The 20,903-nt window shown below is 35.5% G+C and overlaps 1 protein-coding gene and 1 long non-coding RNA gene across 2 annotated transcripts; one reads left to right on the forward strand and one right to left on the reverse strand.

Annotated features, from left to right (window-relative positions):
* Nucleotides 1-7,829: 7,829 nt before the first annotated feature.
* Nucleotides 7,830-14,402, reverse strand: LOC120069362. The gene is made up of 3 exons (XR_005479517.1): nt 14,147-14,402; nt 13,812-13,860; nt 7,830-8,413 (listed from the first exon to the last, which is right to left on the reverse strand). It is a non-coding gene; the product is annotated as an uncharacterized LOC120069362 (long non-coding RNA).
* Nucleotides 14,403-14,806: 404 nt separating this feature from the next.
* On the forward strand, nt 14,807-17,863 carry LOC120069361 (F-box protein At1g55000). The gene is made up of 2 exons (XM_039021107.1): nt 14,807-15,278; nt 17,043-17,863. The coding sequence occupies exons 1-2, from the start codon at nt 14,856-14,858 to the stop codon at nt 17,427-17,429; spliced, it is 810 nt and encodes a 269-aa protein (XP_038877035.1). The 5' UTR covers nt 14,807-14,855; the 3' UTR covers nt 17,430-17,863.
* The last annotated feature ends 3,040 nt before the right edge of the window (nt 17,864-20,903 follow it).

The raw sequence follows: 20,903 nt of genomic DNA on the forward strand, positions 1-20,903 counted from the left end.
ATCTGTGAAGGGTCATCGTACTCATGATTGGTTTATTCGATGGACACATACACCATATATCTTGTGGTAAGAAGAGTTCAGTTGTTTGGTCTTTAGGCGACTATGACAGTTAACCGGGATGGATAAGGATCTCGTGGCTAAAGAGTTTTTGTCACATATTGCATGACTTATTGAAGCTTCGAGCCACAAGATCATAGGTCACTCTTACTCTACGCTGAGTATTGAAAGTCGAGAAAGTGTTTGGTAAGTTAAATTTGCATGTTAATTGTACAGAAGTCAATCATATATATATCAATAATTGGCATAATGTATTGGGATACATTGGTTTGAAAGAAAATTTGATATAAATTGAACTTTATATCAAGAAGAGGAGAAAATACTATATATTAATTATGCATATCAAATACTAAACTATAAATATATATGATTATATTTTAATAAATTAATTGATTACATTTTGATAATTAACAACCGATTGATCACGTTCAGACGGGGAAGTGGGGCTGCGAGGGTATGCGTAAGCCAGTGGGGTTAAAGTAATGAAATAAGTTTTCGATTTTAATCATATTTACTTTCGTGCATTCGGAGACCGCGCCTAAAAATCCGTGAAAAGAGCGATTCCGCGAGAGCCTATACGATAGAGCTCTATTCGTCTACAAGATTGTTCTACTTCGGCATTCTCTTAAACGATCGTATATATCTTTTTCTAAAGATCGATTTAGTTTTCCTAAACATCAGTGTAGCTCTACTATAAACGATGAAGATTCTGTTATACGTATAGTAGAGTTCATCTCTTATTGTTTCGTAGCTACCGATGCTTCTCCTCCCGTCCTCTTACCAAACTCCCAGAGCCCCTTTGGGTTTTTTTTTGAACCGGCCCGTGATGAATACCGGGTTCTCTTTGTGGTGTGTCGTCCCTGGCGACATTACTTTCGTGTCTTGACTCATGTTGTTGCAAGGCAGTACTTTACACTCAGTCTTGACGAAGCCTCTTCACCCGGGAAAACTAAATGTAACGTGGTTTTGCCAAATTTCATAGTTAGACAAGTTTTCGCTGGCGCGGATTCGAATTATCAAATGTTGACGGACCAACATATTCAAAAGTTAATTGGAGACGAGTTAAAAGGCATACTATGGAGAAGGCTGGCATTGCCAAGTCGACGTTGGAACTAAAAGAACTTGAATAAGAAGAAAGTAGAATGGTCATGGCATTTATCAGTACGTTCACAATCCTCAGGGACGCAAGTTTAGGGAAACAAGGGAATCTTTTAAATTCTTCCTCTACCATTATGAATTTCATTACACTACTTCTCTTTTCACCTTTATTGTTCTTATTTATTTCTTAAAAAAAAGGAGCGGGGGGGGGGGGAGAGTAGGATGGGGGGGGGAGGGGGGGGGAGGGTGGGGGGAGGGGGGGGTGGGGGGGGGGGGGGGGGGGGGGGGGGGGAGGGGGGGGGGGGAGGGGGGGGGGGGGGGGGGGGGGGGGGGGGGGGGGGGGGGGGGGGGGGGGGGAGGGAGGGGGATGTCCGTACGATTTTTGTTATTGGTTTAAAAATATTAATTGACTCTTCCTGGTTTTTCTTGCAATGATCGAGGCACTGGATTGCGGAGATGTTACGCGAAGAAGCCACTTATCTTACTCCGTCACCGCAATCCAAAGAAGAGAGATTGCCGTAAAGATGGATGCGTCAATACACAATGCGAGCGACAGCACAAATTTGGGGGTGTATTCTTCCTTATCTTTTTTTCAAATTTTGCGCTATCGCATCGCATGTTAGTTTTAAAAGTTTATCATCACACCCTCTTTGATTACCGCAATCATTTGACATAGATACATTTAGTAAGTTGCCGCATTCTGTTTCTTTGCCAAGTATGATTTCAATGATGAAAAACATGCTTATGTTTCTTTCGTATATACTAGAGTTAACTTAACTTTAAGATAGTCACCTCATGAAACATTTTAGAAGTTAGGGGTTTGCTAGCTTTCTTTCAAACTCTCTTTACGAGGCTTTCTAAGAACACCATAACTTCTTTCAATCTTCTGGCAATGAGGACATTGTTGCATTTTAAATTTGTGGGTGCGGTATTTATTTTCAACCTTGCTATTTAAAAAAAAAAAAAAACAAAAATTTTGAGAATAATAACTCCACTGTAAACGCAATGGGAAACCCATGTTGATAAGAGTTAAGTTATGAAAGACACTTACCTGTAGTTAGATGTCCGCATGACACACATGGGGTCAAGCCAAAACGAAAGTAAGTCACCAGGATCAATGCATAAATAAATTACCACAACATCGGTGCCAAGTAGGTATGAGTTTAGTCTAAGAAAAAGCGCATTGCTTGTAGTTGGATGTCCGCATGACACACGTGGGGGCAAGCCAAAACGAAGGCAAAACACTTGGATCAACGCAAGGTCAGAGAAAAAATAATAATGTCAAGAAATATGCAAGGATAAAATCATTTGACACCCTGGTGGAAAATTTTCTTTTTGAAATAAATCATACGATGTTCCAGAAATTAGTAAAGCCCTTTTGAAGGTTAAGCTTGTAATCCCTAGGTCTTAGAAATATTTTAAGAAGAGACTTGAATAAGATTTAAGGAAATTTTGGTATATAGGGTTTGAACGAAGTATCCTTGAGAAATCTAGAAAAAGAACATTGCGGTTGACTTGCTAAAGGAAGTCTTTAGCTTATGCTTGAGGGCAAGCATTGTTTAAATTTGGGGGTGTGATAACGGGCAGAAATGCACGTTATCATAGTGCTAAGTTCTTAAACAATGCTGGCTTTCGTTGATAAAACATGTTAAATTGCGTCCAAAAAGCATTAGATTCATAATATTGCGGTCGCATGCGTTCATCGCATTAGAACAGTTGACTTTTGTATTTTTGTGCAGAATATGTGATGATACAAGGCGAAAATTGCGATCATAGGAAATCATTGGTTGAACAAAGCATCACCGCAAGGCTTTGCGGTGATCGTATTCGCAAACATTTACTCGAGAAGGATTGCCGCAACTTGGTCGGCGCAACATGGTGAGCGCATCTGGGTGAAAGACTAATTAATCGCGATGGGACAGAAAGCTGATGACAGTTGAATCCAAATTAAGTTGACAGCCGATAACGATCACAAGTACATTAGCTTTTCGATGACAGACGCATCAGTGAAGAATTAAAGTCGTCCCATTTGTGCAATCATGAGAGAGAAGCTGCCGTTCACCCTGGATGTTCTATAAATACCAAAGGCATCCTTCAGAAAAGGGGTTGATCAGTTCACCGTTCCATCAGTTCGAAAATTCATACGTTCATCTTTGTTCATAGTTTTCTTTTCATTTTAAGGCGGAGCAAGAAAAGAGTGGTGACGCCGGAGATCGCTCAGGGCAACTCGAGAGAGAACCTTGAGTCGTAGAAGCAGAGAGCAGGCCGACTCTCACGAGAGTGAGACTATCTTTTGAACACGAGTAGAAAAACAATGTAAAAGCCTGGGCAGCAAGAGATTGCTACCAGGCCCTTTATTCTATACTTGCATTGTTATTTTGTACTTCATCTTTATATTTATACAATGGAAGTTCTATTTCTACATCTGTTCACTTTCTTAGCATACATGAGTAGCTAAACTAGTTGAATGGGTTGAGAAGAACTAAGCTAACATGACTTAGGAAGTTCATTGCTTGCGATTGTCTTGTTTTATGCTGTGCCAAACACCCTTTAGAGCTACTTGAGAGAGAGTCTAAAGAAAGAACCTAATGACTCGAGAGAGCTAGGTTAAAATCTGGACTCGAGAGAGCAAGATTAAAACTGCATAAACAAGAGATGGGGACTTAGAGATAAGCTCTGTTTGTCAACCTGCATCACATGCATCCTAGAGATGGGAATGATATTATGTGGTCGCCTTATTTGTGTGTGTCATTTTGTCATCGCATAAATAAGAATAGAGGCTTATGTGTAGATCCTATAGACTTAGCGCATATATCGCATGCGTTCTAGCCCTGTCTCTTATACACATCTAGATGTGTATAAGAGACAGCCTATAGACTTAGCGCATATATCGCATGCGTTCTAGCCTTAGAAGCTGTGGCATTCGCACCGAGAGGTGGTTTACTGTTGTATGCATGTTGCATGATCGCATAGCATCAACGCATCCTAGGAATTGTTAGCCAAAACTTTTCTCAACCTGTTCACCGCATACTCATCGCATTTCCCATTTAATCAACTCTTTTCAAACTCTGCCACATTTGTTTATTTTTCATTAATGCAAACAACAATCCCAACAATTTATTTATTTATCCGATTACCGCAAGGTTTTCATAAAAATTACCAAAGCAACCTATTTTCACAAGTCCTTGAGTTCGACCCTGGACTTATCAGGAAACTTAGTGGAATTTACACTTGAATTTCACTGAGTAAACTTGAGTGCTCAATGCAATTTCACCATCGCATATCATCCACAATCCACTTCATAAACGCAAGCATCAGTAGTACAGGCTCATACTTATCCCTACTTACTTATTCTAAAGATGGCGTGGGATGAATATCATCTTTATTGTTGATCTAGGAAAACTCCTCAATTAGACTGCCTTTAGCGCCAAAGGCGATGGAAGGCTTTGAATGGTTCTCCAATGTCAGCATGGAGTGTGCAAGCTCAAGGGTTTGATGGACCTCAACTTGCACAGGGGCTTGAGTTTCTAGGTGAAACTCAATTGAATCCTACTTACAATTAGAAAAGTCATTAGCAAGTTCACAATTACTAAACCCATAGTCTTACCTTGATAGGAATTTTGAAGAATCTACGACTCTACTAGATTATCGATTGAATTCCTTCACCACTTAATTCAGTATTCTCAGAACATGTATCTTCCCAAGACTCCTCAACTCTCCTAACCAAATCGGTAATCTAGGCAATGAGGTCACAAAGATTCTGAATGTCGACTCTAACTTCATGTCCGGAATAAAACATATTCTGCTGGAAACTCAATGGATCTTAAGCAAGATAAGAATGTTCCTGCACAAACTCTTGCTGAAAAAACAAACATATTAATCTATATTAGATTTTAGCATAAATCTTTAAAAAAAAAAAATCAAATAAGTTTTAGCAAAATCTAAATAAACCCCATTTAACATCTAATTTTGCAATGATGTTTCAATGATCTAGGACAAAAGCCACCAAAGGGTAGTTAGTTTCTCCCTTCACTGAATTGAGACATTCTCAACTAATCATTACACCAGAATAACTTATTCCTATAATGACCAATTATCATTTATTTGGTGAAGAAATCATTAAGTTGCTTAATAATTTCCCGTAAGTGTAACCCTTCATTTTAGATTCTAGAGTTTCGCCCCAATGAGCCAACTGAAGGGAAAAACTAAACAAGAAACGACTGTGAAAGCGTATCGATCTGTGGAGGTGCCGAATTTCACTGTATCGGACCAAGACAAGAAGTTTGTAAATCACTTTTGGCAAGAATTGTTCCGACTGTCGGGTACCACACTCCATCACAGCTTAGTTTCTCAACCTCAGTCAGATTGTCAGACAGAGGAGGTGAATCGCAGCGTGGAAATGAATTAGAAGCGCTGCGGTGGTGAGCAACCAATAGAATTGATGAACTGGTGGCATGGGGCGAGCTATTAGAGTAACATTACATATAATGCTTCTTCTGGCATGACCCCTTTTCAGATTGTTTATGGAAGACAACCCCTAATGCTGGATTATTATGGAGATGATTGTATAGCCAAATGCGACTTTGGGCCAACAAATGGGAGACATAGGCGCTACAATGCGCATGCTTAGGGAGCACTTGAGGGTGGCTCTAGATAAAGTAAGGAAGTTTGTGGACAAGGAGCAACATGATGTTGGAGTTCCGCAAAAGCAGAATGGGAAATTATCTCCCAAGTATTACGGAGCACATCAGGCAATGGACATAGCTGAAACAGTAGCTTACAAGCTGAACCCTCAGACAAAAGTGTCGATACGTCCAGTGTTTCATGTGACGCAGCTAAAGAAATGGGTTGAACAGCAAGATCTTTACCTTGAGAACAAGGTAAAAGTCGAGGGGTGAGGTAATGATAGGACCCCAATTATGTGGCAATATCAAGAAAGAAAGAAGATAGGAGAGGTGGTTGAATCGGTTAAGGATGACTTCTAATTCCATTGGGAGAGATGGAGGTTTAAAAGAAGGAGGAAACGGAAAGAGAAGGAGGGAATTCTGAATATTCAGGAGTGAGGAAGAGAAGCTCTCGAGAATGGGAGTTCGAAAGACGCTATCATGGAGAAGCCATCGCGGTGTGTCGCTTATCGTCTACTTCTACTAGGCGATCGTGTAGCAGAGCTCAATGATCGTGTAGCATTTGGTAGGCGATTATCTAGAAACTGATGGGCGATCATATAGTAACTGGGTAAGCGATTGTGTAATCGTTTGTAGGTGATTGTGTAGGAGTTAATGAGCGATCGCGAAGGATTTAGTAAGCGATCGTTTAGTATACTGGGCGATCGTGTAGAAGTTGTAAACGATCGTTTAGCGTTTGATAAGCGATCGAGTAACAACTGTAAGCGACCATTTAATCTTGTTTGACTTTTATCGTTTAATAAAGAAGTTGTTAATCGTTTAGTTCCTATTCCAGAAAATTGTATCTACTGTTATGTTAATAAAGAACTTCAAGAATCAGTATCCTAACAGCTTCTCGCAAGTTGGGTAGTACTCGCGTTCAGAACCACGGGGAACTTGTATATGTTCAGTAAGCACAACTCGAACAAGAGAGGTTAGTTCATTTATTTCACTCTTAAGCTCATTAAATTTGTTTACCTCTTGTGCTCTCCGATGGGTTGCATACTTCGCTTGAAGTGCGTAATAGATATTCATATCTGCCATATTAAGACAAGTAGACATAAAAAGAAGAAAATATTTTTGATGTTTTAAAGTTTGCTAGTTAAGTTTAGCTAAGAAAAAGATTAAATGGTTAGCCATTTCCCCAGCAACGACACCATTTTGTTCGGAGCTAAGTAGGTGTTGTTAGTTCTACCTAACCCAAAACAAACAATATTTATAAAGCTCAAACAACAACCTAAACTAACTCGTAGTTAAAGTGGAAGTAAGAGGTTGATCCATAGGGAAATGTTATTTAATCTATTCCTTAACCAAGCTTAACTATGAAAGTTATAAAACGAGGGTTTTTTATTAAGATAAGAAACATGCTAAAAATCAAAAGAAAAATGATAGTTGTAACCAAATTTAGAATAATCTTGCTTCTAATCCAAGTTAGACGTTCAATGTGATTCTTAGCATTGAATTCTACAAATTTAATTCACAATTGGATTAAGCTCGTAACTACCCATTTAACTAGATTAAACTAGTCTCTACAAAGGCGGACAACTACCAAAAACCTAGTCAAGAGAGCGTCCCAATCAACAATTAAGGTAGGATAGCCCTAACCATAATCAATCTACATGATTCTACCTCTATTGGGTTCGATAGCAGCCATATAGAATAGAAAACACACGTATTAAGTTGTAGGATTCAATTACGTCGATTAATTGTTAAGATAGCTTACTCAATTAACTGAGTTTTCTTTAGATCTAGTAATTAGTGCATCTTAGGATAGCCATTCAATACACAATTACAATTGCCTCTTGTAGATCTTAGCTAGACATTCTATCGAACACATTAAAAGCAACGCATTCAATCATGAACGTGACAAAACCAATAATCTAGGCTAAACATGTTCAAGATATAGATCATTCAACATGCTTCAAGAATTAAAAACAAATTCAAGAAAGCTCAAATAAGATTGCTAATGATAAAGACAAGTAGAAAACACAAAAGAATTTGTAAGAACTCTTGAAATAGAAAAAAGATTGAATACTTCACAAATCCATAGACAAATTCATGAAGAATTTCAAGTTATTGGTTTCAATTCAGAAAGAAAACAAAATATGAACTAAGTAGGAAACAAAATTACCATAAAGACTAATTAATACAGAGAGAAATTCCAGCTTCCATCTCAGTAAAAATGAAAGAAAAACTATTTATACTTGCAGGAGTGTTCGCGACGCTGGGGTCAGCGTTGCAATGCTACATTGCAAAAAGCCAAGAAGCGTTGTGCTTGAGACGTGACGCTGGAGGTTGACGCTGCGTTGCACAAGACGCACGCGTGGGATGAATCGCATCAAATTCCAGAGCGTTGCAATGATGTGGGGAACGTTGCAACGCTGCCCTATTTTGCAACAGAAGTAAGCATTCTGTCTTCAAGCGTTGCTTGACCCTTCTCTTAGGGCCGTGACGTTGAAACTCAATGGTGAAACTCAATGGTATTTTGGTAATTTTCTGATTCTCTTCAACTTAGTTGATTTTCTTGGTCATTCTTTATCCTTTTGGCCCAATTTTCTTGAAATGACTCAAAAACGCCTATGGGACTATTTTACCTACAAAATTAGCATTAAAAGCAAATAATCAAAACTATTTTTGGGAGATTAACATAGAAAATATACTTCTTATAAAGACCTAACAATCACTGTCTATCAACGCCTTTTTCATCTTTTTGATTTGTTTATTTTATTATAGGAATCTCATTCTTTTCATTATCTTTGTGTTTGATTTATGGTTTTTTTTTAGGAATCTTATACACCAATACAAGAGATTGAAACACAAGATGATTTTGACCATATTCAAACTCTACATTTGGAAACCCCAAAGACACAAGAATTAACAACAAAGTTTGAGGAAGAGGATGGAAAGGAAAAGGTTTCCTTCGTCTCTTAAGCTATTTGTTTCCTCTGTTAAGCTACATTATCATGAAAGTCAACTAGATCTATCATTGCTCATTATTGATAGACATTGATAGAATTCTATCAGTGTCTATCATTAATAGAAAATTCTATAACTTTCTTGATTCTTATATAACAATGACACATTACATTGTATTATTGCAGCAAAATGAATTTGAAGCGGTAGAACATATGGAAAAAACTATTCATGTTCAACATAAGGTAAATATCTAAGTTGAAATCTAAATGATAGACTTTTAACAGGAAGTGTCTATTATTGATATATTCTGATAGAATTCTACCAGTGCTTAGCAGTGATAGACATTCCTGATAGAAGTCAATGAGGTCAATCACTGCACATCAGTGATAGAATTCTGTTAAGCTACATATTCATGAAAGTCAATTAGATCGATCACTGCCTATCACTGATAGACATTGATAGAATCACTAATAGAAAATTCTATCACTTTCTTGATTCTTATGTAACAATGACACATTACGTTGTATTATTGCCGCAAAATGAATTTGAAGTTGTAGAACATATGGAAAAAACTAATCATGTTCGACAGAAGGTAAATATCTAAGTTGAAATCTAAATGATAGACTTTTAACAGGAAGTGTCTATCACTGATATACGCTGATCTATCAGCGTATATCAGTGATAGACACTTCTGATAGAAGTCAATGAGGTCAATCACCGCACATCAGTGATAGAAATTGATAGAACTCTAACTATTTGTTTCCTCTATTAGGCTACATTGTCATAAAATTCAATTGGATCTATCACCATCACCGATAAACACTGATAGAATTCTATCAGTGTCTATCACTACTAGAAAATTGTATCACTTTCTTGATTCTTATGTAACAATGACATATTACATTACATTATTGCAGCAAAATGAATTTGAAGCTGTAAAACATCTTGAAAAAACTGATCATGTTCAGCAGAAGGTAAATAGCTAAATTGAAATCTAAATGATAGACTTTTAACAAGAAGTGTCTATCACTGATATACGCTGATAGAATTCTATCAGTGTCTATCAGTGATAGACATTCATGATAGAAGTCAATGAGGTCAATCATTGCACATTAGTGATAGAAATTGATACAACTCTAGTTATTTGTTTCCTCTATTAAACAATGACACATTACATTATATTATTGCAGCAAAAAGATTTTGAAGCTAAGGAACATATGGAAAAAACTGATCATGTTCAGTAAAAGGATAAGGTAAATATATAAATGTTATGAAAGAAAATAAAGCGATAGGTTGTCTTCTTAAGTATTTTAGAATTTTGGATCTATTGCAGGAAGTTGAGCTTGAAGAAGAAGAAGAATTTGATGTATCTGACAAAGAAGAAAAACAAAAAACAAAAAAAAAAAAAAAAAGAAAAAGGTAAGAAGATCAAAACTAAAAAAATGAGAAAAAGGTAAAAAAAAAAAAAAATCATTAATGATATTTATAAAATATTATCAATGTCTAACACTATATTACTACTTTATTTACTACAGCTTGTTGATGAAAGTGTTGGGATTGATGCCTTAAAGTCTCGTGTCCTGTAGTTTGTAAACAGTTTGTACGAACGCTTGTGATGTATAATATATGATATTTTACTTCACTTCTTGATTTTGCTCAGTTTTTTTTTTTATTTACTTTACCACAAACCAATAAATCTAAAATTCCTGGTTATTTGTATATAACTTAAGCATGTATGTGGTGACATAAAAGTGGATAATGTCTTAAATGATAACCAAAATGGTCTATAGTATATGGATATAGGAGGGAAACTTTATCCTGGTAACACTACGGATGCAGCCCGCTTTGTGGAATGGTCACAAGTGTTGTGGCTTGTCACAGATAGTCTGATCCTGATGATTCATGTAGAGGACATGCGAACGGGGGCATCCTATACAAAGAGTTTGTATAAGACCTGACCACGAAGTGTTAATGTCTCGTTATATAACACCGTTCATGACAGAGACTTCACTTCACTAGGATGACTATAAATAACATGACCTCAATCCTAAGTGAGTTAGGAACTCCTCATTGAAGGTGGTTCTTTGATTTCTATGGGTGCGAGTGGCCAAGTCGCCGACTCAAACCTACCATTTTGGGGATTCATTTGATTTAGGAGTTGGGAACTCAACTATACAAGATGGAATTCACTCCTTCCCCAAAGCAGGGGCAAGTAGATAGATAACTCCCTTAAAGGTTGATTCCAGGGCTTGAACGATGTGGCGCCACACACCTTCTCATGGCCCGAGAGGTGTTCACACATAGTTGGACTATGTTGTATTATTCATTAAAGGAATCAGTGGTATTGAAAAAGTGAGATGTAACTACAGGGGCAAAACAGTAAATTGATCCAACTGTACTTACGAGCATCTGTGAAGGATCATCGTACTCATGATTGGTTATATTCGATAGACACAAAAATATATCTGTGGTAAGAAGAGTTCAGCTGTTGGCTTTTAGTGGAATGCCTAGTAATTAACGGATAGTTTAGTCAGCTATTCATGTACCGTTGGAGCTTCGAGCCATAGGTCCATAAGGTCCCCTTGGTAGCTTGGATAAAGTCGAGAATAAGTTTTTGGGTTAGTTTGAAATGTTCAAATTGACAAGAGGGAGTTCGATTATATATGATATAATTGAACTGGTTAATTATATATGATATAATTGACAAAATGTATGAGATACATTATTATTTTTTTTTTTTTTTGAGGAAATTAGATATAAATATGATTTATATCAAGTAGAGGAGAAATTATTATAGTAGATATATGATATCAAACTATAGGTTAAGAATATAATATGATTATATTCATTATTTATTTAAATAGACGGTTGTGAGATAATTGGTCGGGAATTTCTCCTAAATCATGTGAAAGTAGGAAGATTGATTTCGATTATTGTAACTGAAAAATAAAATGAAAATTGGTTTCATTTTGTAAAGAGTTTGAAAAAATTGCTCACCGTGTGGAAACTTCACGATCGCTTAGTTAAGAGCCTATACGATAGTGTCTATCGCTTAAACGATCGCACACCCGCGCACTAAAAGATCGCATGTATTCTCTAAACGATTAGTCACCTTCTCTAAACGATCGTTTAGCGCGCTGAGCTTTCCTAAATGATCGCTTAATATTTACTAGACGGTCGCTTAGTAAAACCTACACGATCATGTACCTTTCTCGAAGTGATAAGCACCTGACTATACGATAGTCACCTATTATCTCCCACTTGCTTGTCGTTCTACATGATCGTCCTTTCCTCCTTCCTCTACCAATTCCATCAAAGTCCACTCTTTGGATTCTCACTCCGAGAATACCAAGGGCTTTAAGTGGTGGTGTCGTCTCCGGTTGCTACTTGTTCGTGCCCTATCGTTCATGTAGACGATCGTGGTGCTGTTGGGCAACTGATTGCTGGGCGATTTGGATCGAGGGGTGTCGCTTCCCCTGGATTGAGTTTGAGTGAAGATAGTCTTCAACTGGTACGTTTACTCAATCTGTTGTATTTTATTTGTCAAAACATGCCCATAATTAGTGTTAAACCGTATACCTGTTTGTTAGAATGTGTATGTGGTAATTCGGTCATAATGAAATAGGAAAGATCTGAACCCGCTCATGGATACTCTTGTTTAAGAGATCCTTCAGAAAGAAAAAAATGTTGTTGAACAACAAGACATGTTGAAGAACAAGTTGTTGAACAAGAAACTGAAGAAGAAAATGAGAATGAAAAGGAAAAAAGAACTTGAAAATAAAAGAAAACAACCAAGAGAAAAGAAGGTAAATAGTTGCATATTGTATCACTAGATATTTTATAACATGATATATAGAATAATAGTGTTCTATCACTATCTATTATTGATGATAAAGAGTGATAGATGACTATCATTGTCTATCAATGGTAGATACTAATATTTTTTAATAAATCAATTTGTATATTGATATTATGTTAATATGTTTCTTGCTATATAGATCTAAATAGTTGTTGTCAGTTATATCTAACTAGATATTTGTACATATTAGCTGATATAATGATGAATAGAGTGATGGTTGTCTATCACTATCTATCATTGACAGAGAGTGATAGACCACTATCAGTATCTATCAACAGTATATAGTGAGAGCTTTTATGATAAATAAATTTTTATGTTAATATTATGTTCATATATTTATTGATACATAGATATAGATAGTCGATGATATCATGATATGTAGTTTTCAAATTCTAACATTTAACTTTTTTTTCTTGTTACTACTATTTTAGGTTGCTGAAGGTGAAGGAAAAGGAAAACGTACAAAGTTTAGACCAAAAGTATTAGATGATGACAGAAAAATTGTCGATGAGAGGCCCAAGAGAGAAAAGAAACAAACAGTAAAGGCAAAGGAAATGAGCAAAGCGCCTCCTAATAAGAAGAAAAAGAACTAAACGACTTCATTGATGGACAGTGCTCCAAGCTCCAACTTAAACATCTCTCAACTAAACNTCCTAATAAGAAGAAAAAGAACTAAACGACTTCATTGATGGACAGTGCTCCAAGCTCCAACTTAAACATCTCTCAACTAAACTCTCAAACTCAATCTCTCAACTAGACAATAGGTCAAGGGTAGAAATGTTTTTAGGAAGGTCATTGGTAGAAAGGTTTTTTTGTTTTTGGGTCATTTTGTGAAATTTTTCATGTTATTCTTCCATATCTCCACATGTTACCTTCTAAATGGCTCAATTTTGATAATTTTCCACCACCTCGGGTATTTTCCGTTATGGTTGTTTAAGCTATATTTCTATATTTAAACTCATATCTAAGTGATTAAAAAATGCATTAGATTCATTATTCCGAACTCTATGAAATGGACACTTCAAATACTGAAATTGTTAATAAATTAATTCAGATTTTTTTATCATCAAAATATATTAATTAATTCCATATTAAGGGCAAAAAAGGCCTAGGAGAAAGTTGAAGAAGAGTGGGAATAGATTGCTTGGGAGTGGAGGCTGTGAGTAGCAAGTGAATGAGAAGACAATGGAGATAAAAAAAAACGAAGGGATACTGACCAGCGGTGGCGGAAGAAAATTACCGGCAACGGTTGAAGTTCAGTCGATCCTGCATAGTTGTTCACAAATTTTAAAAAAATTATGAAGAAAAAGTTATGTTAATCTTGTCTTTTTGTCTCGCTCAATACGAAGCACAAACTGAAATCGAAACCATGTCTCTCTACGCATTTCAGGCCAAAATCGAAATAAATTGGATTTCATGCCCAATCAGAACCATATCGAAGCCAGATCAACCAACGTAAATCCAAAATAAAATAACCCAAACCCAAACCCAAGAGAAATAGAAATCGAAAACCCAAGCAATTTCAAAGCAAAAAAAATCGAAAAAGACTTACCCGAACGTTTGAACAATTACTGCAAATCTTGCGATGAATGACTTCGTTGGTTTGGGGTTTTGGTGCGATCACGACTTCGATAGTTTGGGTTTTTGGTACCTAAAAGTCGAGGAGCGAGAGGAGACGGTGAAGATTAAAATGGAGAAAGCGAGAGAATGAGGGCAGTGAACTTAAGGGAGAGATCGAGAGAGTGAAAGTGAGATTGTATAGGAGAAGACAAAAAAAGGGCGAGCAAGAAGGTGAAAGCGAGACTATGAAGGATAAAAAAAAGATTTAGGGGTAGTTTGGTCAGGTGAATGAACTGTAGTTAGTAAATTTATATGTGAGGTGTAGAGTTGTAAGATGAATTCATCTATAAATATAAAAGATAAAGAAAAAGGAGAAAATAGAATTATTCGATAAATATGAAAAATAAAAATAGAAAGGAAGAATTTCTTGATAAATGTAAAAAAGAAAAAGAAAAATTGATACGATAAATGTATAAATTTTAATATTGTTTACTAATAAAATTAACTTGATTATGTTAACTTAAGAAATTGGTGTGCCTAAGGGTCGTTGAGTTTCTTTAAAAGAGCACGGGGGCAATTTTCTTACAATGAAGCAAAATATTTTCAAATTTACCCTTAATCCTATTGCAATTTGCTCAAATAAAATCTAACAAATAACCACCATTCATTTCTCTCTCTCTCCCTCGCTCTCTCTTCCTAAAATGGGATGCTGTTGCGACCAAGACGACGACGTTGAGATCCTGAGGCACCTCAATCCTTCGCCGCCCGTTCAGTCTCTGCCGCCGGAACCTCCACCGGAGGATTCCTCCGCTGTCGTACTGTCTCCAATGAACTCTCACTTTCTTGCTCTCTCCTGCCGCGACATCCTCCGCCTCATCTTCGAGAACCTTTCCATCCCCGACTTGGCTCGTTCCAGCTGCGTTTCCCGTCTTTGGCACTCCGTTGCTTCCGATCAGGAAATTGTCTCCGGAGCTTTCAAAGCGCCGTGGAAGGTGAAAGATGTGGTCGGGAAGCCGAGCTCCTGGAGCTTCTGGAGAGATAATTGCCTTGGGAAGTTTGCGATCTCTCATCGAATTCTCCGTGGCGATAGCTTGGCTAGTTTAGCCGTCAAGTATTCGGTTCAGGTATGGGGTAAGAATGTTGTTGTTGTCTAATTCACGAGACAGTGACTGGAAATTAGGGAAAGAACGAGTAGAATTTCTGAGAATCTATTCAATTTTAAGGAGTTGCGATCATCTGTTTTCCTTGATCGCTCTCTCTCTGGTTAGACTTTAATCTTGTTTCTCTGAAAAACACGGTTATGCGACTGTTTTATGGCTGTTCAAACTTAAGAGAAGTCCTCCTACTGAATTTTTGACTGTTTATTGGATGTGGAAACAGACGAATTGAAAGTAAGGAAACTAGAGTACACAGAACATTTTAAACTTTCAGTACTTCTGTTATAGCTATATGGTTTATTGCATCAATGTAGCTTATAGGTACGCATTTTCTTTAACATTGATCTTGAAGAATCACTGCTACAACAATATCTGTACTTCATGCACTGTTGTGTGTTCCCAACTCTCAAGTCCATGTATAATTCAATTTGGAAGGACGATCATGTTCCATTGTTGAGATCAACTCTTTTTTATGGCTATGGACTTTGATGCATTATTGAAATCACCAGCAGTCTGAACAACTTGAAACTTGTATACACACACAGACAGATATATTTATATATCTTTATGAAATAAACCACCTTCATTGAGGAAAAAAAAAGAATACAAAAGACCAAGCCCACAAAAGAGGACCCCCTCTAACTAAAGGGGGAAATAAAGCAAAATAGAGCCTCTAGAAAAGTTACAAGAGAACTTCGAAGTCAAAGCCCAAAGAGGTACACAAAACCTAATAAGAGCCAAAAGAGTTAGACGATACCTAATAAGACCCAAACATCAGTAGGCTTTCTTTCCAACTCTTTAAACACTCTGTTATTCCTTTTCTCCCAAAGATTCTATGTGATAGCACACACTTCAGCCACCCATAAGAAACGACCCTCTCACGAAAGGGCGAAGGGAGGAGGAACTCATTGATCATATCACTTGTGTGAAACTTATATATCTTTCACCTCAATACATGGGTTACAAAAACGAAGAATGCATTTATTTTTTAAGTAGTTTGTACCCCCGCCCCACCCCAACTCCCTAATGCTTGTAAATTGTAAAATATCAATTAGTAAGGATCAAGTACAATTATTGAAATCAGCTTTTTTGGTGACCATGAACTTGGGTGTGTTGTTGAAATCATCAATAATCTTGACAACAGTTGAAACTTGTATATCTTTCACAACATTATCTTGGCAACAAAAATGAAGAGTGCGGTAGTTTGTTTACCCCATTCCCAAGCCCTTATCAACTAGGAAGGGTCCAGTTCAATTGTTGAGATCGAACTTTTTGATGGCTATGGACTTTGGTGTGTTAATTTCATTTAAATATAGACATAAAATGTCTAAATAACATGATGAAGTATTGAGGCATTGTGTAAGACTCCTAGTTCTGGGAATAGTAGGATTACTAGTAAATATTAGGATAGGTATTAGAAGGGGTAAATTAGCAATTAGATAGGGAGTTGGTAGGGCTTTTAGTTATAGATAGAGGGAGTAGGTTGAGAGGAGGTAGGAGAGAATTTGGTGGGAATTTTCTTTGGGGAATTTGGGAGAGACTAGCCCTCTCGAAAGGCTAGGGTTTATCTTGTTATTTTGTTTGAGTTTATAGCATATTTCAATACATTTTCCTATATTTCTATAATTGAATTACCCTTGAGGAGGATCCTAACACATTATTGTATTTGATGATTTTTTAAGGCCATGGACTTTGGTGTATTAATTGTATATATATATATTGTTCTTGTAGGTTACAGACATAAAACGTCTGAACAACATGATAAGTGACCATGGCATATACTCAAGAGAGAGATTGTTAATCCCCATTGGCAATCCCAATATACTCATTAACAGTATATGCTACATTGAGATGGATGCTATCGCAAAACGGGAAGTTGCGGTGTTGTATTTGGATGGAATCCCCATAACCCATCATTTGTATGGTAAAGAAACATGTGAACGGGGTATGTCTTCTGTTCAAGTGAACAAGCGGGTACTTCATTTATTGAGTCGGAGCATGATGGTTGATGACGAAACCGCTCAATATTACTTATCCATTTCCAATGGCGATCCTCGAGCTGCTCTTACAGAATTCGCTGAGGACATCAGGTGGGAGAGGCATTTGAGCATTGCCTAGTTTCAGAAAGGAAGATTGTTGCTTTGGAGTAAAGATAATGTGTAAATTATTCAGGTGCTTTCTACTGGAATGTGTTGATCTTCTACTCCATATCCACAAAGAATGATCAGATTAAGAATCCATATCCCACACCAGTTCACTCCCTGGCTCATTGGTATGTACATCTACATTCTTACTATCATTTGAGTGAGGCATTTGGCCTTGTTTCAATATTGTATATATGTGACGTGTTTTCATATTACTTGAAGATGATGATGCTCTATTATCTGTATCTGTAGATCGAATGTCCGTTAAGGCAAAGACATTGTACACAAAAACTACTTTTCCTCTAGAATTCATGTCTATAAAGATTGAATTAGGGGTGGAACTGAGTCTGTTTGTGCTACTTTTTGTTTGCTATTAAGATTGTTAAGCTAAGTATATTTTAAGTTAAATTACAGATATGCTTGAATTTTCATGCTTGTGTCCAATAAATCATTGAACTTTCAATTTTGTAGCTAATATTGGTCTTTTAGCATCTTCAATATCTTTAAAAATTAACGAATCTATTAGGTATAAAATTAAATTTTGTATCTAATGTGACATTACACTTCCAATTTTGTGTCTCATAAGTTCATTCATTTCTAAAAAGATTCATTAGGTCAAGGACCTATTAGATATAAAATTGAAAATTCAAGAATTTATTATATACAAACTTGAAATTTAAAGAATTATAACGTTATTGCCTTTTTGAGTTAAATGACTTATATGACATAAGCTTAACGTTCCAGTACTAGAATGGATAATTCAAACTTTGACCTTAATATCTAAATACATAAAAATTTAATCACGAGCGGAGGTTTTAAAGAGCTTATTGTGCATAAGAAATAGAATTAAGAAAATATATTCAAGTGGAATTGAATTCATGGTATGATAAAGATGCTATGGATATGTGACTTGGTTGAGATATCTTAGTGTCTTGGAGGTGTATTAAAAAATAAATAAAATAAAAATAATTAAATTTAAATTTTTTTAAAAAAAATGTGGGAATGAAACACTTCCAAGCCAAAAAACTTAATTAATCGGATTGATTGGTTCTTTCTTTCTTCTTCTTCCTTTTTTAAAGAAAACTTCATTAAACCAGTAAACTAGCCACAATCAATGTTCTCGTGAAGAAAAGGACAACCAACTAAAGAAACAAGAGTTCCAACTAGCTTCATGCACCCAACTAAAGAAACAAGAGTCTCGACTAGCTTCCTGCACTTTTTAAGATCGGTTTAGCTCAATTAATTGTTTTTTCTCATTTATGATTTCCCTATGTTTAAGAATAATATTGGAATAGATCTTGAGAAGAATGTCTTTTAGAACTCAGAAAAATTAATTGCGACAGTTTTACATGTTATGGAATCATAGTTTTGTTGTAGTTGAAATTCATAGTATGGTGAGTTCGTACCTACATTTTAAGGCTTTAACCTTAATTTCACGAAGTCTATTTGATTTTATAAGTTCTGTTATTTTCTCTGTTAAATGTCAATCTAAAATGTAGAGGTGTTAGTTTTATAGAAACGTCAAGAAAATATTAATAAAAGATTGATGTCAAATGGATATTTCTACAAAAATTATAAAAACAAAAAGTTTGAAATAAATTTGAATCAGTAAACAAACATTATATGCTTTGTATGCAAGTCAAAATGTTTGTTATTTATATTATATTCACATTAGTGATGGTGGCTTATTTTCATGTTTTATGTATTTCTAACAATATAATGCAAATGTCGATTCACCCTTTATGTCAATGTGAAATCTATGAAAATATGAAAATTTTGACAAAAAAGCCGATATGTTGTCAAAAGTTTAATATCATGTGGTAAAGTTTAATACATATACATAGTAATAAAAAATTCAACGTCTAGCAAAAATTTTAGTTATTAATATTTAAAATGATCTTCATGACGCCACATTAATTTTCATAGTTAGATATGAGATAAGTCATCTGGTTAAAAAAACAAAATGATTTTGAGTTGGGTAATAAGGTAGGACATTCGTTTTGCCTAAAATCACAATCACACATACGCACGCGTGCGCACATGCACACATACATAGATATATGTGAAAGGCAGACGCATGCACGTACACATAGATATATAAAAAGCTCTAAGAAAAGAACCCTTATATCTTATGATAATTTCTATCTTGTCATTCTTTACCATTCATGTCAAAGTGACAAATTAATTGTGTATAGGTGTGATTTAGACAACAAATATGAAACATCAAAATTTAAATATGAAACATCACAATTTAAACACATATACACAAATATAACAAAGGCTTTGAGAAAAAGAATTCTTATATTTCTATTTTACCCTTATGTCTTATGATAATTTCTGTTGTGTCCTTCGTTACAACTATTCGTGTCGAATTGGCATATTATTTGTGTATATGTGTAATTTAACCACAAATATGAAACATCACAATTTAATGATAGAGATATGTTTAAAAAAGAGTTACATCTTTTGCTCCATTAAACTATTTTGGTAGAAGTGGTTACATGACAAGCTTGTCTATTCTTTTGTGTATGGGTGTGATCTAAATCATAGATATGAAAACAAATCAAATGGTGAAGATATATTTGAGCAGATAGTTACGTAATTTGTCCCACTATTAGAGTCGATGTGGTTTCCATAACAAAATGTTGTGTATCCTTTTGAGCATGATTTGACCATTTACATGAGCATCACAATCTAACGCTGGACGAAATGTTTGAGCAGACAATTATTACATTTTTTGCACTTTAAAATTTCATAAATTTCTATTTTTTTCCTCACTTCAAATAGTTACAACTATTTGGGTCATACAATGTAAAAACACTATTTCATTAATTAGTTTTTTTTTTTTTTTTTTAACTTTCTCTTCTCCATGTACCAAAATAGAACTATAAATATCATGTACATGAGCTAGGGTTAATAATCGTGCTTTTATCGAAAATGTTGGAGATATGAGACTTCATTTTAAGTACAACCACAAATGACTTGGGTTTGGTACATTTAGTTTTTATTAACTTCTTTTCGAGTATAACCATATATGAATTGGGCCGAGTACATTAGGGATTTCAATAACTCTACACATTGTTGGGTGTGCTTGGTAAATTTTAATCGAGGGACAGTGACATAATGAAATATTCAAAAAAAATTAGGTATGGTTCACTTTCGTTTGTATGTTTTTGAAAATAAATAAAATACAAGAAAAATGAGAAAAAAATCTTAATATAATGTACTTATTCAAATCAAAACAACCGAATACACTTTACATGAAACAACTCCCACCAAATAAAAAAGGGGTTCTCTTTTATTAAAAAATCAAAGCTTGTACTTCTATGTATATGAGGTAGATCTCTCATCAAATTTTATGAAGAATTTTTTTCCTATAAAAACTAAAATATATAACGAAGATGAACAAACCAAACCTACCAAAAATTGTGAAAGAAAGCACATTTGG

Source organism: Benincasa hispida, unplaced genomic scaffold (genome assembly GCF_009727055.1).
Source record: "Benincasa hispida cultivar B227 unplaced genomic scaffold, ASM972705v1 Contig32, whole genome shotgun sequence".
NCBI classification, from domain to species: Eukaryota; Viridiplantae; Streptophyta; class Magnoliopsida; order Cucurbitales; family Cucurbitaceae; genus Benincasa; species Benincasa hispida.